The 22,083-nt window shown below is 40.6% G+C and overlaps 1 protein-coding gene across 2 annotated transcripts in view; it reads left to right on the plus strand.

Moving 5' to 3' along the window:
• The first annotated feature begins 3,204 nt into the window (after positions 1–3,204).
• JMY (junction mediating and regulatory protein, p53 cofactor) overlaps positions 3,205–22,083 on the plus strand; it is a 71,392-nt gene continuing 52,513 nt past the window's right edge. For both annotated transcript variants that reach the window (XM_081231296.1, XM_081231297.1), the window contains exon 1: positions 3,205–4,339. In XM_081231296.1, the coding sequence (XP_081087422.1) occupies positions 3,299–4,339 (1,041 nt within the window). In that variant the 5' untranslated portion in view covers positions 3,205–3,298. The remainder of the gene's footprint in view (positions 4,340–22,083) is intronic.

A 22,083-nucleotide genomic window follows, 5' to 3' on the forward strand; every position in this document is an offset into this window, starting at 1 on the left:
GCAGGGAAGTTCAAGTGGAAGCATCTGAAACTGCCTACCTCCCGCCAAGAGAGTGAATCAAAAGCACTATAACCCTGGAGAGGGATAGCAGAGATTAATGCCACTCTTAAAGATGTAGGCATGGTTGACCCTAGGATAGCTCTGTCTAATATGCTGGTCTGGTCCTTGCAGAATCTAGATGGATTCTAAAGACTAGCTCAACCAAGAAATAGTCCTGATCACAGCTGCCCAGCCAGATGTAGTTTCTTTGCTACAGCAGATAATATGGTCTCTGGTACTCAATATGCAGCCATTGATTTGGCGAATGTGTACTTTTCTATCCCAGTCAGGAAAGAAGATCAGAAACACTTTGCTCCAGGGCCATGTTAACTCTCCCACCATCTGCCATAATTTAGCCTGAAGACATCTGGACCACCTGGACATATCACAGAATATCATATTGATACATTACACTGATGACATCATGGTGATCTGGCAGGATGAGTAAGAGGGTGCTGGCATGCTGGAGACATATGCACTCCAGAGGGAGGGAGACAAACTCTATAAAAATTCAGGCACTTGCCAACTCTGTAAAGTTTCTGCACATCCTATGGTCAGGTGTATGTCAGGACATTCCCTTCAAAGTAAGGGACGGATTGGTGCATGATGCAGCCACTACCACAATGAAGGAAGCACAATGACTGTTAAGCCTCCTTGGGCTTTGGATGCAACACATTCCACACCTAGGAAAATTGCTCAAGCTCATAGATCAGGCAATGTGGAAGGTGCCAGCTTTGAGTAGGGCTCAAAGTAGAGAATGGCTCTGCAGCAGGTCCTCACTGCAGAACAAGCAACCCTGCCACTTAGAACAGAAATCCCAGCACACCCTATGGTATTCGAGATGGCAGTAGTAGTAAAAGATACGGTTTGAAGTTCTCAGCAAGTCCCAGTGGGAGAATCACAACCCAGGCTCCTGGGGTTATGGAACAAGGTCAAAATGAAGATTTCTGTAGCTTTACTTATTCCCAGGGAGTATTTATACACTCAGAGATCTTGCTTGACAATCAGATATAGCCTTAAATAAAGAATTGTAAAGTACTACAGTCACCTGCCATGGGAATTTCAGTTTCGTTTTTTTTTTTCTAGGATAACAGTTACTAAGATAGAGGAGAATAGAGGAGACCAGAAACATTGAAACAACTTTTTTTTACAAAACACAGTTGCCAGAGTATTGGGGGAAAATACTTAACACCTGTGTGACCACAAACAATTTTTCTCTAGCACTATTGTGATAAGACATAATGTTGTGGATAAATATTGCAATTTTAATATACATGTAAATAAAAATACTTCCCATAAACATATTTTTTTGGCATTCATTCTTAGTATTTATACTTATCTATAATGTATTCTAAGAAGAGAGCTATAATTATCTCATCACTTTTTAACAGAAAAACTGTTAGTAGTAACTTTTCCACAGAAAAAAGGAAAATTTTCTATAATGTGCTATTGTTTGCTTAGCTGGTGATAAAGATTTGCAATGGCTTTTCTTTCTTCCTGCCTTTCAAAAGGTATTATTTCTGATTTGCATTTGAGAGTTGCCACAAGTTCAGTTACAAGCTTTGAAAATTTATAGTTCACATAAAGAACTGTAAAAAGGTTTAAAAACCAGTCCTTTTCCCTTTTGCTCATCCTGCCCCGCCCAAAGTGCCATTTTTTTTTTTTTTTTTTTTGGTCAGAGCAGATCTACAGGTCTAAAATGTCCAGCTGAATGACAGGACTAAAGCTTTTGGCTGTTTATTCAGATGTCAGGACAATACTGAAGTAAGTGTGGCTAACAATGCCAGGTTAATCCAAACGGTCTTGCATATATTTTAGAAATATGGATAAAAGGAACAATTCCCATTGTACTTTACTGTGAATGCAGAATACCCGCAATATGAATTGGATACTATCAGGAAAAAAACATGCCAATAATATAAACTAGATTATAAGATCCACTAGGCAATTTTAAGAATGTGTTTCATCATAGTTCAGTATGAACAGAATTCTTCAGATTTACATGATTTTTTTTTTTTGGTATGTGCATTCTGGTAACTCATAATTGAATACTATTTCAAAAGGCTCAAGTCAGTGATCTCACAACGAGGTTCACAGAACAGCACACAATGATGAATCCTGAAGCAATAAAACACTGATGAACTGAGATGTAAACATTCATACTATTGGGACATGACTGAATTTTCATTTAATTTTATTTTGTTTTGGAGTTCTACTGGGTTGTCTTCAGACATCTTCCTTTCATATCTTAAACTGTATCGCAAGGGTGCTAGGAGAGAACCCAATAGTCTAGGGGATCCCAATGAAGTTTAGCACATAGTTCACATAACGTTACGGACTACTTCTTTCTCAATATAGGAGTTACCCCTCCGGGCGAATGGAGGAAAATTTACACCTGAGGGTCCCTTTGAATGACTGGAGTTCAAAAATTCTCAGCTCCTCCACCTTCGTTCCTCTTTTCCTGGGTTCGGAGGCCACCTGTCCCGCAGGGTACACCTGCCTCTCTCTCTGCATGCGGGTCACCGGCTCCAGACCGCCGGAGAAGGAGGCTGAGTCGGAGGAAGAGAAGACTCAGGCGCGCGGCCGCGAGCGGGCGGGGGCGGGAGACGCAGAGGGGCGGGGCCGACGCGCGCGAGCAGGGTGTGCGCGCCTCCGCCGCCGCGTCACCAGCGTGCGGCACGTGCCCGTGTTTACGTCCCTCGTGGAGCCGCGACGTCAGCAGCCGAATGGCAACATTGTGGCGATACTGAGGCGCAGAGTTTAGGAGACGCGTTCCTCCGTCACGCCGGCTCTAGTGGGTCGGGAAGAAGAGGAGGAGGGGCGGGGAGATCGGCCCGGGCGAGCGGCGGAGGCTCACAAGCCCCCGGTCCCGACCACCTACCCGCCTGCCCGGCGCCAGGCAACCCGCGCCTCACCTCCGGAGCGCCGCAGACGCAGCACCGCGGCCTCGCTCTGGGGCCCGGGCGGGCGCGAGGCGCTGCCGCAGCGCAGGGCTTGTAAACAGATCCGGCCGCACGTGACCATGTGAACTACCTGCTCTTGCGACGCGTATTGTCTTTCCCGCGAACCGCACCACAAAGGAGCGCGGCGGTTGCGAGTGCGAAGAGACGGGGGAGCGAGCGGGGAGAGCCGGCCGGCGCGCTAAGATGGCTGAAGGCTCCCGGCGAGGGTGAGCTGGGGGCGCGGTGCAGTCAGCCGGTGAGTCCTCGGGCGGGCAGGGCCGGCGGCGCCTTCCCCGCGGCCTGGCGCCGGAGCCACCATGTCGTTCGCGCTCGAGGAGACGCTCGAGTCGGACTGGGTGGCTGTGCGGCCCCATGTGTTCGACGAGCGCGAGAAGCACAAGTTCGTCTTCATCGTAGCCTGGAACGAGATTGAGGGCAAGTTTGCCATAACCTGCCACAACCGGACGGCCCAGAGGCAGAGGAGCGGCACCCGGGAGCAGGCGGGGGCGCGAGGGGGCGCTGAGCCTGGCGCACCCGCGTCCGACGGGACCCGGGGGCCGGGCAGCCCGGCGGGCAAGGGTCGCCCCGAGACCACTGCCTCCGCGACTCTGGGCAGGAGCCCCGGGTCCCGGAGGCGCCTGACCTGGGCGGAGGGAGGCTCTCCGCGGAGCGCGTGCAGCCTTCGGGGGGACTCACTGCTGCGGAGTTCGGCCGGCAAAGGGGCGGAGAGCCCTCTCCGGAGCCTAGTGCGGGCCAACTCCAGCCCGGTCCGGAGGACATCTGGAGGCAGGGATGTGGGGGGGGCCGCCGCTGCGGCAGCCCCGCCGGCTCCCAAGGAGGCGCCGGTGTCGTCGGTGCGGGTAGTGAGCGCCTGCGGGACGGTCACCGAGGAGATCGAGGTGCTGGAAATGGTGAGGGAGGACGAGGCGAACCCGGCGGCGCTGACGCTCTCGGACGCTGAGCAGCCGCAGCCCGCCGCCGAGCTGGAGTCCCCGGCCGAGGAGTGCAGCTGGGCCGGGCTCTTCTCCTTTCAGGATCTGCGCGCGGTGCACCAGCAGCTGTGCTCCGTGAACTCGCAGCTGGAGCCGTGCCTGCCTGTGTTCCCCGAGGAGCCCTCGGGCATGTGGACGGTGCTGTTCGGGGGCGCCCCGGAGATGACCGAGCAGGAGATCGACACGTTGTGTTACCAGCTGCAGGTTTACCTGGGTCACGGCCTGGACACCTGTGGCTGGAAGATCCTGTCCCAGGTACTCTTCACCGAGACCGATGACCCGGAGGAGTATTACGAAAGCCTTAGCGAGCTGCGGCAGAAGGGCTACGAAGAAGTGCTTCAGCGGGCCAGGAAGCGCATCCAGGAGGTAAGAACGTAGTCTGGGCTCCACTCATCGCTGTTGATTCCTCCTCACTGCCGGAGGCTGGAGCCTCGGTCTAGGCTGTGCACTTTTGGGGCGCTTGTGTTTCTAGCTAGACAAGGGAAAAGGAATGGTTCCTGACCTATCTCCCCCTTTATTCCTTTCGGTAGTGGGGAAAACCGTGGCTTTCCTTAATTTGCTCTCTGAAGGAACTTTGATAAGTCTTTAGATTTCCGCCTCCCACTTATCACATAGGTTCTATAAAGTCCTCTGTTTGCTACTAAGTACTGGTAATAAGATTAAAGCCATTTAGCAGAAAGCTGTCCCATAAGTATCAGCTAAATGAGCGTTTCTCTTTGTCCCTGAAGTTGTTTCCAGCAATAATTACCCAGATTATTAACCTTACTTTCCTGGCGTCATGTTCATTTATTCAAAATGGTTTGTCTTATGGAGCAAAAACAGTCAGTTTTTTGTCTCCATATGTGATTTGGCAACTTAGGCAAATTTGGAAATCATTTTCCTCCAGGTGAGTGGCCTGTCCAAATGAAAAAGCCCCAACTGACAATTGGATGCAAATGGACTTTGAAAGGTTTTATACACACTCTAGGAATATAGCAAGTCTTTAAAGAGGGCTCATGTTTCACTCTTGTTTTAGGGAGAAAAAAGGCCTTGGGCAGGAATGTTCATTTTGCTTTTGGACTTGAGAAGTAAAAGTAGTGCAAACACTTTTTCAAACGAATCTTTAAAATAACAGGAAACAATGGGAAAAGGTTTGGTTATACACAGGGAGCTCTATGATGTGGAAAAGATACGTATAATTTGAGGTCATGTGTACTTACCAGCTTCTGCTGAAAAAACTAAAGAAGTACTCTCGTTCTCAAAGCAATTTATTATTTTTAGTATTAGTATCAATTGAGGTTGGAGTTGGGGTGGGGAAATGCCCCCTTTTATCGTGTTTATATTGCTGACATTGTGTTGTCATCTGTCAGCCTTGCCTATGTTTATGTACTACTTGAATCCTATTAGTGCTAGGAAGCTGGAGCCTTCTGGTTTCTTCATAGAATATTATGAAGTCTTTGCTAGACTTCAGGATTTAGGAAATAATACTTTATCACTTATCCCACAGTGCTCTCTTAAAACTTAGAGTGAATCCAGGTTTTGACTTCTGTTAGTTTACTTTATGCTAAACATCACCCATCATAGTATGATCCTGTAGTTCCAGGAATCTATTTTTATTTCCCTTTTTATCGTCTCACTTCTGGAGTCTGTGTTCTACCTTAAATCGTTTCTGGAAGGAAGTGACAAATCTTAAAATGGTCACATTCTCTTTAGAGTTTTAATAGTGACCGGTATTTCTTTTAAACTGCAAGAACAAAGTTAGTGCTTCTTTTGCTTATTCATTTTACAGGTATATATTATCTTTTTTTAAAAACTTTCTCTTTTTTAATCCCTGAATGATGTAGGTATGTCTGCTTTTAACTTTACTGATACTCAGAAAAAATAATTCTTTCTGGTTATTTCATTCAAACTGGGTCAAAAACGAAGGCTGCTGAAAAATATAATTTATTACAGTTTTCTAGAACTCATGTACTTTTTTTGAAAAAGAGTATTTTTCCTGATTAAGGTTATATTGACCATAATGTTTTATTCTCTTCAACAGAGAAAATTTAAACTTTTAAAGAGTATTTTGTTTTGGGAAAAACTCTAAATGAAGTCGATTATAAATTCATTGAACTTTAAATACATAAATTTTTGGTTCTTCGCTTAGTTGAACAGTATTTGAAAAATAGCTATCAAGGACAACAAATAGGTTCAGTTATAATGCCCACCCTGATTTCTACTGGAAGGTTTTTTTGGAAGAAATTAAGCTCAGTAGGGGGAAAGGATTGCATGATTAATTAGTGATGTCTGCCATGGGCGTGACAGTGGGAGTGTATAGCATAGCTGCCATATATTTTTTTCTTCCCCATCTGCTTAAATTTTTTGCTGTCTTAATAGTTTGCAGTACCATTTTCTTTCGGTAAAGTCGTTGTATAAGTTGTGTCATTTTTGTTTTATCAATTCTATTGAGTTAGTAATTATGTCTAAATCTTTTTTTTTTTAATTCCTAGTTCCACAATTCTTGTGGAATTGGCTTTAGGTTTTTAAAAACTAGGTATATGTGGTAAATTAAACATATTCTTAGGTATGTGTTGCTGGAAAATTTGATCCTTTGGTCATGTTTTTCCTTTAATTTCTCTGAATCTGTTTTCCGGTTCTTTTTTCTACAGTCTTCCTTTTCCTATCCATTTAAAGGTTTCAGTTTAGAGACCACACCTATTTGTGCAAAATGGTCAGTAGATTGTGGAAGGAGGGTTTTTTTTTTAATAGACTGTACAACGAGACTGTAAACTTCTCAAGGTCACCAGCCTTGACAGTATCATGGAATTCTCTTCTTTGCCACCCCTAGTTCAGGGCCACACATCTTGTGAGCACTCTTAATAATAGTGGACAAAGGACACCAGTTTTTTGTTGTTGGTGGTTTTTAGTGTTGCAGGAATTTAAAAAATTTAGAAGTGTCATTTTAATGTAAAGTTGTGAGTAAATAAAAATTTTGAGCTGTTAAATGTGAATTCTTCAAGGGACCATACTGTTTAAAAACTAGGAGAAAAGTCTCTTAAAACTGTAAATACTGTACATAACTTCCTAAATAAGGAGTTGTTATCTGGGGTTGGTGAATTTCCTATAAATTGAGGGGAGCTATAGATGGACTTTAATGGAGTACCTTAAGTATAATGCATGGGCACCTGTATATGCATAGGCATAGTCACAGTTTTGGAGGGAAAGGCTTAAAGGTGTTCTTCAAAAAGAGCCTTAAAACCACAATTATAAATTATCTGCTTTGTAAGCTTAGGACATAACCTCTATTGGAATTTAATTTTTGGAATATACTTATGAATTAATATGGGGTTATAAGAAGTAGTCCTATATCTATCTGTCTTGTGGAGTATTGAAGAATTAAACCGTAAGTTTTCTGCCAGAAGTTTTTGTTAATGGTTTACAAATTTGGTCAATTGACTAGTTTGTGAGGTGGTACAATTTATACAATATTAATGAAATTATTTTTATATGACATAAGAATTGTAGATTGTATACTACTTAGGGCTTTAATCTTGAGTACAAATGAAATGTGAAATTTATTGCATGGTAGCCTTGTCTTGGACTTTTACAAGGATTTACTGTAAGTAGTGCTATTTATATAGCAAGCACTAAATCCCTGAATGAATCAAGTGCCACCAAGACCTCTTGGAATGGTTTCAACAGTAGCCTTGGTTGTTGGTTAAAGCTAAGTATCATATTACAAGCCATACCGTGGTTTACCTTTGATGACGTGGATTTTGTAAATAATGGTTTCAGTATAAGGACAACTATTGAAATGATTGTGGTCCTTTAGCTAGTAAACCTTAACTATGATGGTAGGCTTGATTAAAATCTAAAAATCATTGTTCACTTTGGAATTTATGATGTTTATAAAACTGCTCAATTCTAACTTTTCCAGTTGAAACCACTGAGAGAAGCATGTGTTTTCAAAAGTAGCCATGTAAGGCACACAGTAGACAGATCATACTCTGCAGTCAGAAAAACCTGGGCTTGAATTAGTACTCATCACTTCTGTGACCTGTTTAGTTATTTAACCTCTTTAAAACAGAGAAATGGGGAAAATGTTTAAAGGACTTCCGAAGACTTAAGACATGAAAAAGTACCTAACAATGTGTTTGGCACTTATAAAGGAGGCTTCCAGAAAGTGTTGCTTCAAGGCAGTGTAAATATTGGCACTACTTAGGTATTGGGGCGCTTCACATTAGCTATCCCCTTTCATCCTCCACTCTGTCTTTTGAGACAAGTGGCGTTTTATACATATTTTACTGAAGCAGAAGTTGAGATTTGGCCAATTTTAAACTGCTGAGAAGTGACTAAACTCAGAGATTCAAACTTGATTTGTCCTAATCCAGACATAGGCCTTTTCTACACATGCCTTGTTTCCCTGATGACATTAGAAAGGATGTCAGTCTCCGCTCCTGAGAATGGGAGGGTGGCATCAGTAATTTAAAATCTAGTCAGGTCAATAATGAACTTATAAGTTAAGGTAACTTGTTTGTTTTACTTCAAATTAATCATGATAGGCATAGTGTAGGGCATAGTCTACCCGTTGTGTTTTAGAAGTAGGTTGCCTAGGGTGCAAGGATGGGTTTATGTTAGACAAGAGTGCCCAATCACTGTTTTCCTTTGTATTTTAAAATGACTATAAACAACTCCTGACTTGAGTTGTTTAAGAGAAGGAGCAAGGAGCTCTATGAAGATTGTTTACTTATCACCCCTCTTCCCAATTATGACTTTACTAATTTCCTGGAAAACTAAGATTAGCTATAAAACTCCAGAGCACTACTGAAGCCCCAACTACAGCAGTCCCCGACTTAAGGTGGTTCAGCTTTAAGGTGATGTGAAAGTGATACACATTCAGTAGGAGCCGTATTTCAAATTTTGATCTTTTCCTGGGTACCTTACTCTTGTAACACTGGGCAGCACGCTGCAGCTCCCAGTCAGCCACAGGATCGCTAAGGTAAAGAACCGTTCTGTGCCCATACAACCTTGCTGTTTTCACTTTCAGTACAGTATTCAATCAATTACATGAGATATTTAACACTTTATTATAAAATAAGCTTTTGTTAGATGATTTTTACCCAAGTGTAGGCTAATGGGAGTGTTCTGAGCATATTTAAGGTAGGCTAGCCTAAGCTATAATGTTCAGTGGGTTAGGTGTATTAAATGCAGTTCTGACTTACCATACTTTCAACTTACGATGGGTTTATCGGGCAGTAAGCCCAGTGTAAGTCAAGGAAGATCTGTGTATACATTAGAGAAATGACAGTCGTTTAGGAGTCCTAGGATGCTGGTCTTTGGGCCAGTGAGCCACAACCCATGATTAGGTATAAATAGTAGAAGCAGTCTCGGGAAGGACGTAATGTACTTAGCTGCAGAGGAGAGAGCTGTTCTGCCTGGATATTTCCATAAACATGGTGCAAACTGCTCTTTTACTGTAAAACAGTTAAGAAATAATGAAGCTAAATGAATTTTGTGGGATTCTTGAAAGTTGTGATGAAAGACAACAGTTGTGATGAAAGACAACAATGTTATTTTAACAGCTGGAAACTGTTAAAATAATGACTTAGATATTTATCTCTTTCTTCAATCCTATGTATGTCCCAATAAACTTTTGGCCATTTGTCATATTACTGAAAAAAAAAAGGTAGGTGTAGAATAAAAGTTGAATATGTTTCTCAGTTAGTGTTTCTGTAAAACAGAAACATGGAGGCCGGTGGCAGGATGGCAGCTTTCCTGATAAATAATTTATGTGGTGGTTTCTCTGCTTACCATTTAACCTCACATGATTCCTGGCCCACCAGATATTTCACAGACATGTTTCCTCCTTGCTAAAACAAGACCAACTTGGACAGATAGTCTCGTAATGTGAGTACTATCGTGTGTGTGTGTGTGTGTGTGTGTGTGTGTGTGTATGTATGTGTGTATGTGTTGAAGGGAGAAGGTGAGTGGGAGGTTTGGTTTGTCAGACATAACAGTTGTGGTGGTTGAATTAGCAATCGTCATTCCCAAAATCTTAACATGTAACTTTAGTCTCACTGTTCTCCATTATTGCTTTATTTGGCCTTTTATTGATTGTAGAATATTGTTGGAAGTGGTACTTGAAAGCACAGGGTGGCTTTCCATTGGTGGTTAGATGTATGTGTGCTTATATTTTTGTAATGGGAAATTTCCCTGTGGCTCTTTTTACTACTTATTAATAGGCCAGGATCTGCTCCCTCTGAATCTACCCAGTTTCCTTAGTTGTCATAGGAGAAAAATTAAGTTGGTTGTATGGGTAAGAGACGTAGGCAGTGAAGACTGAACAATAGTTCTTGGTGCTGTTTGTTTTTTGATAGAGGTGGTGAAGTTCATTTGGCTTTTCAAGCTTCTTGTAGGGGACTGTTAATACCAAGTAGCCTTAACACAGAGTATCTAAGTTACTAAAACTGCATAGGAGCAGAGAAGGATTCATTCAGCAAAAAACTAGAAAGTTTTGAGTTGTTTTCTTATGTGTGGGGAATTGCCCTTATGCTTGTCCTTGAATTTTAAATTTTATATAGTTATAATTGCATATAATAGACTTTTCAGACTATAGTGAAGATTTTGTATAATAGGCTATGAAATAAAAATAGGCCTTGTGAGCTAGATATTTTATAGAGAGTGGTCTTAAGGATAAATGAAGTTCATTTAATGATTTGGGGCTTTAGTGTAACTTGTAAGGTTACAGTGAGGGTGATGGCTTGGGGCTTAGTTTATTCAACAAATATTATTAGTGCAATGAAGTAATATAGGTACGGGGAGAATACAGTGATAAACAAGAATGGTCATTTCCTTCAGGAAAAAAATTTTAACTAAAATTGGTTACCAAGTCATCCTGCTGCTAACATTTAGCTGAGGTAGGGTACTTTTTAAGAATGTCTCACTACACTATCTTAATTAGTGCTTAGTGGAAAGAAAATTTATTGAACATGGCTCAGGAAAATCTGTGTTTTTGTCCTAATGGTGATACTAGTTGCTTGACCTTATGCTGTCACTTACCCTCTGTGGGCGTTAATTTCATGTTTGCAGAATGAAATTACAGTCCTCTTTTCCATAAGGATACAGGGCAGTTTACAAGCACAGTGTGGCAACTGTTGGGACCTGAGCCACTTGTTTTATGTGCTTGTATCCAGGTTTGGGTCCCTCTGCAGTAAGGTGACTGTCTAAGACATAGCACTTCTGATGTTGCTAGAGTTTCTTCAGGCTTTGAAAAAGCTCTGATTCCTTTTTGAGTACACGAGGGCACTGAAGCAGGCAGGAGTGGTGTTTCTGCCTGTTTTTTGTATTCGTTTTCTGGTCCTCACTTTGTTCATTACCATTACTTGAGGGGTTTTTTTGTGTGTGTGCTTTTCCCTATGGACTTTATTGTTAAAACTGCTTTCCCATCACGTTTTTGATAACTTGCTAAAGTTACACTTACAAAACCAACGTTTAATTACTAAAATTATTTCTGAAAGCCATTCTTCCTCTTCACCTTGCTATCTGAGTCTGTCCCGTCTTTACTGACTCTTAACAGGGTAATAACTGGGGCAACCAATATGTAGAGATGTATGTGAGGCTCTAGTTTTTTTTTTTTTTAATTGATTCATTAGTTAATTTATTTGTTTGGCTGCATTGGGTTTTCGTTGCTGTGCACGGGCTTTCTCTAGTTGCGGCGAGCAGGGGCTACTCTTCGTTGCACTCTATGGGCTTCTCATTCTGGTGGCTTCTCGTTGTGGAGCACGGGCTCTAGGTGGGTGGGCTTCAGTAGTTGCAGCACATGTGCTCAGTAGTTGAGCACGCAGGGTCAGTAATTGTGGCACACGGTCTTGGTTGCTCCGCGGCATGTGGGATCTTCCCGGACCAGGGCTCGAACCCGTGTCCCCTGCGTTGGCAGGCAGATTCTCAACCACAGTGCGACCAGGAGAGTCCTGAGGCTTTAGTTTTTAATGATCACAATAACTAATTTTTATTGATTGCTACCTGTGGGTCAAGCACTGTACAGAGGTATTTAAATATTGATACATTAAGTTAGCATGTTGATAGGAGTTAAGAGGTTGGGTTCAAGTGAGTCTGAGTCCTGGCTCCTCCACTTAATAGCTTTATGTATTTGGGCCCACCGAATTCTCTCAGTGCATTAGCTTCCTCATTTGTAAAGTGAGGAGAATAATACTGCTGCCTCAGAGTGACTTAAAAGTAGCTTTTATGTAAGGTACTTAGAACAGTGCCATTTACTCAGTAAACACTTGATAAATGTTAACTCTTATTAATGTTAATCTTCATATCAACCTAACAGGTAGGGATTTTACAATAGAGGAAACAGGTTCAAAGAGATTAGATAAACTTGCCTAAGATAACATATCTGTGTAAGAGAACCAGATTCAAATCCATGCCTGATTCCAGCTGGTTTTCTTAACCAATAGACTATCTTCCCCCCTGTAGAAAGGGAATAAGGCTAACTGATAAACTTAGCCTTTGTCAAATTGAAATACATGGTTAATGTCTCATCATTGGACAGAAACATTAACAGTGTCTGGCTGATGACTTTTTTTGGGCCTTTGTCAAATTGAAATACATGGTTAATGTCTCATCATTGGACAGAAACATTAACAGTGTTTGGCTGATGACTGTTTTTGGAAAACCTTGGTTATGTACATATACTGTAATCAACAATGTTGTCTGTCATTGGAGAACATTGTAATCCCAGAGGAGGTGAATTTAAATTTGTGCATGTATGATACATAAAACGCTAATGTGAGACAGAATGCATATGCCTTTCTTATACAGACTCATAAAAATAATTTTCCTGTAACCACAGGAAGAATAAATGTTACACTGATGTTTAGATATCTGTTGTAAGTTCTGTTCAATATTAAGCTAGCTAAGGGTGAGTTGGTTTATATGGTGTGATAATAGCTTACTTTCAAGAAAATTTATTTTCTCCTCTAAACACTTCCTGATACTTTTTCCCCCCACAGTAGAAATAGGGAATTTGGTGTATTTTAAGGTAAGACCTGAAATCTACCTCGTTTCTCATGCTATTTATTCCCATTTCAAACAATTGGTACATAACTTTGAATAGTTAATATTGTACTCCCCTTCCCCTCATAACTATACTAAATAATTATCTTATTTTTCTGGCTAGGCAGAGGAGGAAGGCAGTTAAGGATGTTAACTCTCTTGATTTATTTTCAGTTGGAAATCCTGCCTCCTTTTTTTCCCCTTTTATATTAGGTGATGTGAATTTGGGTATTGGGGTTGCCAAATGAAAATGAAAGGTTATGACAAGTAGGGTTAGAGAAAGGGAGTTTGGGATTGACATGTACACACTGCTATATTTAACATAGATAACCAACAAAGATCTACTGTATAGCACAGGGAACTCTGCTCAATACTCTGCAATAACCTAAATGGAAAAAGAATTTAAAGAATAGATACATGTACTATATGTATAACTGAATCACTTTGCTGTACACCCAAAACTAACACAACATTGTTAATCAACCATACTCCAATATAAAATAAAAATAAAAAAAAAGAAATGGAGGATTAAGAGAGAAAGGGACAAGAATTAACTTTAGCAATAGCTGAACATGCATTATTTTGGTAAAAGGAAATTATGTGCCAGCTCACAGTGAAGCCTTTCGAGGTGCTTGATTTTTGTAGTGTGTTAAAAGGTCTCTGGCTCCCTGGAGGGTCTTGGAGTTGGCTCTTGAGCAGGTTTTACTCTATATGTTGAGTCTTATGCGACCTAAAACTTGAAAGAAAAAAAACTTATTTATTTGTTTTTATTGAGGTATAATTGATTTTCAATATTAGTTTCAGGTGTACAACATAGTGATTCAAAATTTTTGTAGATTACACTCCATCTAAAGTTACTGTAGGACTTCCCTGGTGGCACAGTGGTTAAGAATCCGCCTGCCAGTGCAGGGGACATAGGTTCAATCCCTGGTCCGAGAAGATCCCACAGGCCGTGGAGCAGCTAAGCCCATGTGCCACAACTACTGAGCCTGTGCTCTAGAGCCTGCAAGCCACAGCTACTGAGCCTGTGTGCCACAACTATTGAAGCCCACGCACCTAGAGCCTGTGCTCCGCAACAACAGAAGCCCCCGCTCACTACAACTAGAGAAAGCCCACGCACAGCAACGAAGACCCAATGCAGCCAAAAATAAATAAATAAATTTATATATAAAACAAAAATTTACTGTCAAATATTAGCTATGTTCCCTTTGCTGTACAGTATATCCTTGTAGCTTATTTACTTTATACATAATACTTTGTCCCTTTTAATCCCCTTACCTCTATTTCCCATCCCCCTTCCCTCTCCCCACTGGTAACCACTAGTTCTCTATATCTCTGAGTCTGTTTCTTTTTTTTTATGTTCATTCCTTTGTTTTATTTTTTAGACTCCATATATATGTGCTATCATACTGTATTTGTCTTTTCTGAGTTGTTTTACTAAGCATAATACCCTCCAGGTCCATCCATGTCGTTGCAAATGGCAAAATTTCATTTTTTTAAATGGCTGAGTATTATTCCATTGTATATATATTTCATCATATTTTCAGTCTTCCTAGACCCAGAAGATTGGTATCATTCACGTAAGGGAAAGGTGATAGACTGGTTATGCGTAGGGACAAATAAGGTAGGGGTTAAGAGCTTGAGTTAAGCTGTGGAGGATTCACTTCTGTCTTTCACCAGCTACCTAACTTCAGGCAAGTTCTGTTTCTTTGCCTCTGGTTCTTTGTAAAATGGCATAATAGTTATACCTACATCACTGTGTTATATGTACATACTGATTTGTAAATGCATACTGATTCAGAAATGTTAAATATGAATTTTAGAACTGAAGAGCTATGGAGTCATTCATGCATTGGTTACTGCTTTCTCATGTTGCTCCTACACCCACTTTAGTTTAATCTCACTATTTCATCCTTGGACTATTTCAAGGATGAAAATATTGAAACTATTCAATATTTTGAATAGTTTGGATGGATGGACTATTTCATCTCACTATTTCATCCTTAGCTCTCCTTCAGTGTTTTCCTTGCATTGTAGCCTTTGTATACCTTGCTCCCAAACTATTTTATGGTGTGGACCATTTTTAAAGTCTTTATTGAATTTGTTACAATGTTGCTTCTGTTTTACGTTTTGGTTTTTTGGCCCCGTGGCATGTGGGATCCTAGCTCCCGGACCAGGGATCGAACCTGCACCCCCTGCATTGGAAGGCAAAGTTTTAACCACTGGACCACCAGGGAAGTCCCCCAAACTATTTTAAAGCATTACTTTGCACATCTTCATACCCAACTCTTTAGCTGTAACATACACACACCAAACCAAACTCTTCCATTGCTTACCATTGTCGTGTGAACAGATTCCAAATTCCTGACATTCAGAGTCATGCATATTTTGGTTAGCTTGTCAGTCTCTTATCTCTTTCTCTGCTCTACATGAACCTTTCATTATTCTAGTCAAGCTCTTTTACCCGTTGTTCACTGAACTCACTGTACACCATGCTCCATTGTATAGGACACCCACCCCACCCATGTTGTCATTCTTTTGTCTAAGTTCCACCCTTCTTTCCAGGGCCAGGTCAGGTGCCCTTCCTGAAGAAAGTCATTTTTGACCACTATCAGAAACCAGAGGACTTGCTGTCAGAAATTCAGAGATCAGAGAGGCCTTATGTTACATACGGTTCATATCATCCATAACTGCTGCCCTGGTTTTTCTCCTTATGGACCCCTTCTACCCTTTAAAATGCATTTAACCAGGAGACAGAGATGGGTTTTGTTGTTACTTTTTTCTAATGCCTGAATTCCCCCGTGTTTCTGTACACAGCAGGTGCTCGGTAGATGTTTTTTGATATGTTATAAAGCTGGTTTTCTGTGTATGACATGTATACATGTACCTAACATTTTAATTAAAGGTGTCTCCTCCCCAGGAGTAAAATGAAATCAAATTTGCCACTCACCTATGAAGTGAAGAATCTGAAAACCAATTTTTAAAATATCAGAATGGGTCATTACTATCAGTAGCCCTTACACTTTGTAAAATTGGATTTCAGCATTAATAGTTGTTGACAATCAGTGATTAACATAGAAATAACAAAAATGATTCAAACAAGAACAGAGTTGAGCAGTGCTTTGTGAATGTGGAAAATGTGTGTGGCATTGGTCCTTACTTGACAGTTGGGGAAACAAGTCACCTAGACCTAAGGGCAGTTCCTAGGGCCACAGATCCAATTTCATTGCTGGTACAGGCCTCTCCCATCTGAGCACCTCATTGCTAGTCTTGAGTCACCCTTTTCCACAAACAGATGATTGTTTGCATGTCTTAATAATTAATGATGATATTATTTGCAGATTTTTATGTTGCTTCTTAAACATCTTTTTTTTTTGTTTTTTTTTTTGGCTGTGTTGGGTCTTTGTTGCTGGGCGCGGGCTTTCTCTAGTTACTGCGAGCGGGGGCTACTCTTCGTTGTGGTGCGCGGGCTTCTCATTGCGTTGGCTTCTCTTGCTGCAGAGCACGGGTTCTAGGTGTGAGGGCTTCAGTAGTTGTGGCTCGTGGGCTTAGTTGCTCCGTGGCATGTGGGATCTTCCTGGACCAGGGATCGAACCCATGTCCCCTGCATTGGCAGGCAGATTCTTAACCACTGCACCACCAGGGAAGTCCTAAACATCTTCTTTTTTTTTTTTTTTCCTGGCTGTACTGCGAGGCATGTGGGATCTTAGTTCCCAGACTAGGTATCGAACCCGCACCCTGTGCAGTGGAAGCAGAGTCTTTAATCACTGGACCACCGGGGAAGTCCCTAAACATCTTACTTAAGGGAAAAAAATGAGGCACTCTATGGGGTTTGACACATTAAAGTGGGAAGAAAGTTATGAAACTCTGCTCAGGAGAGAGTTTAGCTTCTAAATTTTATACCTAGGACTTCAGAAATTATTCTAGGATCTTCAAGGATAGTGGCAGTCCTATAATCCTGAAGTCAGAAAGAGGACTCTAGAACTAACTCTGATTGGGACAGTACAGGATGAGGACTCCACAGTTAAGCACAGGAGGTGCATTCTTTTTCTCTCCTGTATTTGTAACTTTTCACTGGGTTAGAAGCCAGGTTGAATAGGACTAGGGAAGGGAGTAAATGGCACAAGGTAGTTTTGTTCTTTCTCCATTGCAGTGGTTATGGGGAGTCTTGAAAGAAATTATTTAAAAGCTGTTGTCACTATCTCCTTTAACAACCTGATGAAAGTTGTGGGTCCTTGCCCTAGAGAAATTTTGCAATAAGCAGAGCTTTGTTTCAAAAATCAGTGTAGGTTAAAAGCTTAGTTTTTACCAGGTTAGATCAGGGGAGGCAGAAAAGGTGTCCATTAGGAAAGCTGGAAAGAAGGGTAAGGGAGAAGTGTTCTACTTATTAGGCTAATATATTTAATTAATGCTTTATATAATTCTGCTTCATTTCTTTTAAGTGAATCAGTAGAGCAAAATAACTTTCTAAAATTGCATTAGAGATGTGTCAGATTTGGAAACAAATCAGCTCTTTACTTTCAGCCTCTGTTCCCACCTGTCCTCCTTTCCTCTGCATCCTGTAGTGAGCATCTCTATATTGTATCGGGTGCAGTTGAGCCCTTCTGAAATCATCCTTTGCAGGCATGTTGTATTCCCAGATCCATCTGCATTCTGACTTCATTTGTGTCCATCAATGAATCTTCTCAAATTAGCAAACAGCATTTTCTCCATTTTAAATTCAGGCCTTCCCTGTACATCCCAAACATCCTTAATCCTAAGCAAGCTGACTCGCTTTCCAATTTCTTTGTACTCTTTTTTTGTGTGTATTATTTATACACCTTTTCCATTTCACAGTTCATAACTTGCAAGTAGCCACAGTTCAGTTTATTTAGTCCCTGGATTTAGTCAGCTTTGGTTAGCAAAATAGAAAATTAAATACGTTACTATAACAGGTTGTGATTATATTTTACAGTTGAATTCTTTTATCAGAGATGATAGGAAATGGTTTAGACTAAACAGTCTAATGCTTAGTAAATTGCATCTTTTGACATTTTAAAATACATTTCCTTTAAGATTATTTTCAGATCCTTAGATTAAAATAGATTGCCAATTGAAGCTATAATTGGTTTTTAGGTAATCGAATGTTAGAAAAACATGAAACTTTATAGCAAAGAAGACAAATTAATAAATTAGCAGTGTTAGGTGAGATGCCTTGAGCTTCTCTGCAGGAGTATTAAGTTTAGTTGGTTCATAATAGCTTTGCAGAAGTACTGCTCTGTTGATCAAAGGCGTTTGGGAAATAAATAAATGTTAATATTTGAATAGAATAACTGATTTTCTTTCTTGTGGTTGCATGTCTGTGTAGAGTCCTATTATGATTTAATTAACAAGCATATAGTGACTTGATGTTTTTGTGTTGGTACAAAATAGTATCTAAACTGGTGCGTTTTATTTACTTTAGTGTCTCTGTAAGGAGAGCTCAAAGAAGCTTAGTATTTAAGGATTGTCTTACTGATGAATCCTGTCATTTGAGTGCTTGTAAATGGCTCGGGGAAATTTATTATTGAGAGACGTTGCTACCATGTTGGGTTTTTTCTCATTCTTTTAACAGTTTTGCTATTCCTAGGACTCGGTAGAAAATCAACGTAAATGTTCCATTTTCAAGTGGAATAAAAAATAAAGGGCTTCTGTGAAAACATTTTCTTGCAAGGAGAGAATTATTGCCTTTATTAAAACTATAAAAAGATAGTTTAGGGAATTCCCTGGAGGTCCAGTGGCTAGGACTCTGTGCTTTCACTGCTGAGGGTTCGGGTTCGATCTCTGGGGGACTAAGATCCCACAAGCTGCAAGGCGTGGCCAAAAAAAAAAAGTTTATAATTCATTGTAAAGATTACCATTGTTTTGGGGGCTTCCCTGGTGGCGCAGTGGTTGAGAGTCCGCCTGCCGATGCAGGGGACACGGGTTTGTGCCCCGGTCCGGGAAGATCCCACATGCCACGGAGCGGCTGGGCCCGTGAGCCATGGCCGCTGAGCCTGTGCGTCCGGAGCCTGTGCTCTGCAACAGGAGAGGCCACAACAGTGAGAGGCCCGCGTACTGCAACCCCCCCCCAAAAAAAAACCCCAAAAAAACAAGATTACCATTGTTTTGCTGCTATTATACACTCACCTCACCCCCACCCCCCATTTTCTTGTCCTGTTCTTCCTTAATCTGGTTATTTTATTTCTGATGTGCTGCAGCCTTGGTGTTAAGCCATGGTGGAGGTGAGCACCTTTGCCACGAGTTAGAACTGATTTCTGGGACTTGAGAAGAGTGTCATGATTAGAAATTGATTATTCACACAGCTGCTATTACTTTCATAATCCTCCTTTTCAATTGTAGCTTAAAATAGATGACTTAACACATGACTTAGTACTTATGAATAATAAGTAGGTGAGCAAAGGAAGAGAAGCGTGTATCATTTTCATATTTCTCATACTTTAGTAAAAGTTATATGTGTAGTTTTGGATATTGTGACAAAGGGGATAATTTAATTTTCCTTTTTTGATGTGTAAGCCAGGATACTTTTGGGGTGGGAAAGTGAAGAAGAAATAGAGTATAAGACTTTCCTTTTAAAAAAAGAGTGTATTTACTTGATAGGTCACGATTGAAAAGTGGAATGTAAACCCAACTCCTTCCCTCATCTCCTCATCTCTTCAGAGGCACCTCAGAGGCAGTCACCCTTAAGTTTCTTGTGTGTCTTGCAGGTTCAATTACAGGTACAAAGACATAGAGTAGATATATGTCCTATTTTCCGCCTTTAAACAACTCAAATGGTAGCATGTTATATATATCTTGGGTTTTTTTTCTCTTAATAAACAGTATTTCTTCCAGTTGCTAGCTAATGCTCCATTGAATCGATTTGGTTTGATATATAGGTTTTTCCTGATCTTTGGCTGTTGAAATAGCATATCTTTTCCCACATGTGCATGTATATCTACAGGATAAAATTCTGTAAGAGGAATTGCTGGATCAAAGAGAAATATGCATTTTGTTGAAATTGCTTTCTGTAGAGGATGTATCAATTTACACTTTTGCAAACAAAAGGAGGAGGTTGCTATTTTTTTCTCTATCCTTTTAAACACAAGGCTGTATTTTCAAAACCTTTTGATCTTATCCATGAAAAGTTTCAGTTTGTGATTGATTTTGAGGTATGAATGAGTCTTCATTTGTTCAGGAGTAGTAATTTCTGTGAACTCATTCATTCCATTTTTTACCTATTTGTTGTTTGGTTTGTTTTGATCTTGGAAATTGTCTATATTGCAAATATTTTTCCCATTGTTATTTGTTTCTTGATTTAGTTTTTTTGTCTGTAGCCAGATGATTTTGTTCTTTGCATTTAAATTGTTGACACTGCTGTAGTTTATTTTGGTGTAAGGAATAAGGTGGGAATCCAACTTTTTTTTATTCCTGGCTAAATGACAATTATCACAAACATTTCTTGAATGATTCATGCTTATTGTGCAGTAAACGTTCATATATCTGAACTCTTTACTACTTCATTGTACTTGGTGCTTATATCAAATATTTATACTACCTGGTAGGCCATTGCCTTTCTCCACAATTACTCTTTATAAAAAAATTGGGTGGGGGGACTTCCCTGGTGGTACAGTGGTTAACACTCCATGCTTCCAATGCAGGGGGCATGGGTTCGATCCCTGGTTGGAGAACTGAGATCCCACGTGCCTAACAGCACAGCCAAAAAAAAAAAATTATTTTTTTTGCTATTTTATTCTCTTATTTTTCCATGTAAACTTTATTTATTTATTTTTTAACATCTTTATTGGAGAATAATTGCTTTACAATGGTGTGTTAGTTTCTGCTATTCACTGGTATAACAAAGTGAATCAGCTATACATATACATACATCCCCATATCCCCTCCCTCTTACATCTCGCTCCCACCCTCCCTATCCCACGCCTCCAGGTGGACACAAAGCACCGAGCTGATCACCCTGTACTATGCGGCTGCTTCCCACTAGCTATCTATTTTTACATTTGGTAGTGTATATATGTCCATGCCACTCTCACTTTGTCCCAGCTTACCTTCCCCCCTCCCCGTGTCCTCATGTCCATTCTCTATGTCTGCGTCTTTATTCCTGTCTGCCCTTAGGTTCTTCAGAACTTTTTATTTTAGAATACATATATGTGTTAGTATACAGTATTTGTTTTTCTCTTTCTGACTTACTTCACTCTGTATGACAGTCTCTAGGTCCATCCACCTCACTACAAATAACTCAGTTTTGTTCCTTTTTATGGCTGAGTAATATTGCATTGTAGATATGTGCCACATCTTCTTTATCCATTCATCTGATTATGGACACTTAGGTTGCTTCCATGTCCTGGCTATTGTAAATAGAGCTGCAATGAACATTGTGGTACATGACTCTTTTTGAATTATGGTTTTCTCAGGGTATATGCCCAGTAGTGGGATTGCTAGGTTGTATGGTAGTTGTATTTATAGTTTTTTGAGGAAACTCCATGCTGTTCTCCATAGTGGCTGTATCAATTTACATTCCCAGCAACAGTGCAAAAGGGTTCCCTTTTCTCCACAACCTCTCCAGCATTTACTATTTGTAGATTTTTTGATGATGACCATTCTGACTGGTGTGAGGTGATACTTCATTGTAGTTTTGATTTGCATTTCTCTAATGATTAGTGATGTTGAGCATCCTTTCATGTGTTTGTTAGCAATCTGTATATCTTCTTTGGAGAAATGTCTGTTTAGGTCTTCTGCCCATTTGGATTGGGTTGTTTGTTTTTTTGATACTGAGCTGCATGAGCTGCTTGTATATTTTGGAGATTAATCCTTTGTCAGTTGCTTCATTTGCACATATTTTCTCCCATTCTGAGGGTTGTCTTTTTGTCTTGTTTATGGTTAACTGTGCAAAAGCTTTTAAGTTTCTTTAGGTCCCATTTGTTTATTTTTGTTTTTATTTCCGTTTCTCTAGGAGGTGGGTCAAAAAGGGTCTTGCTGTGATTTATGTCATAGAGTGTTCTGCTTATATTTTCCTCTAAGAGTTTTATAGTATCTGGCCTTACATTTAGGTCTTTAATCCATTTTGAGTTTAT

The sequence above is a fragment of the Mesoplodon bidens genome, assembly GCF_964165515.1.
Source record: "Mesoplodon bidens genome assembly, chromosome: 4".
In the NCBI taxonomy this organism is placed as follows: Eukaryota; Metazoa; Chordata; class Mammalia; order Artiodactyla; family Ziphiidae; genus Mesoplodon; species Mesoplodon bidens.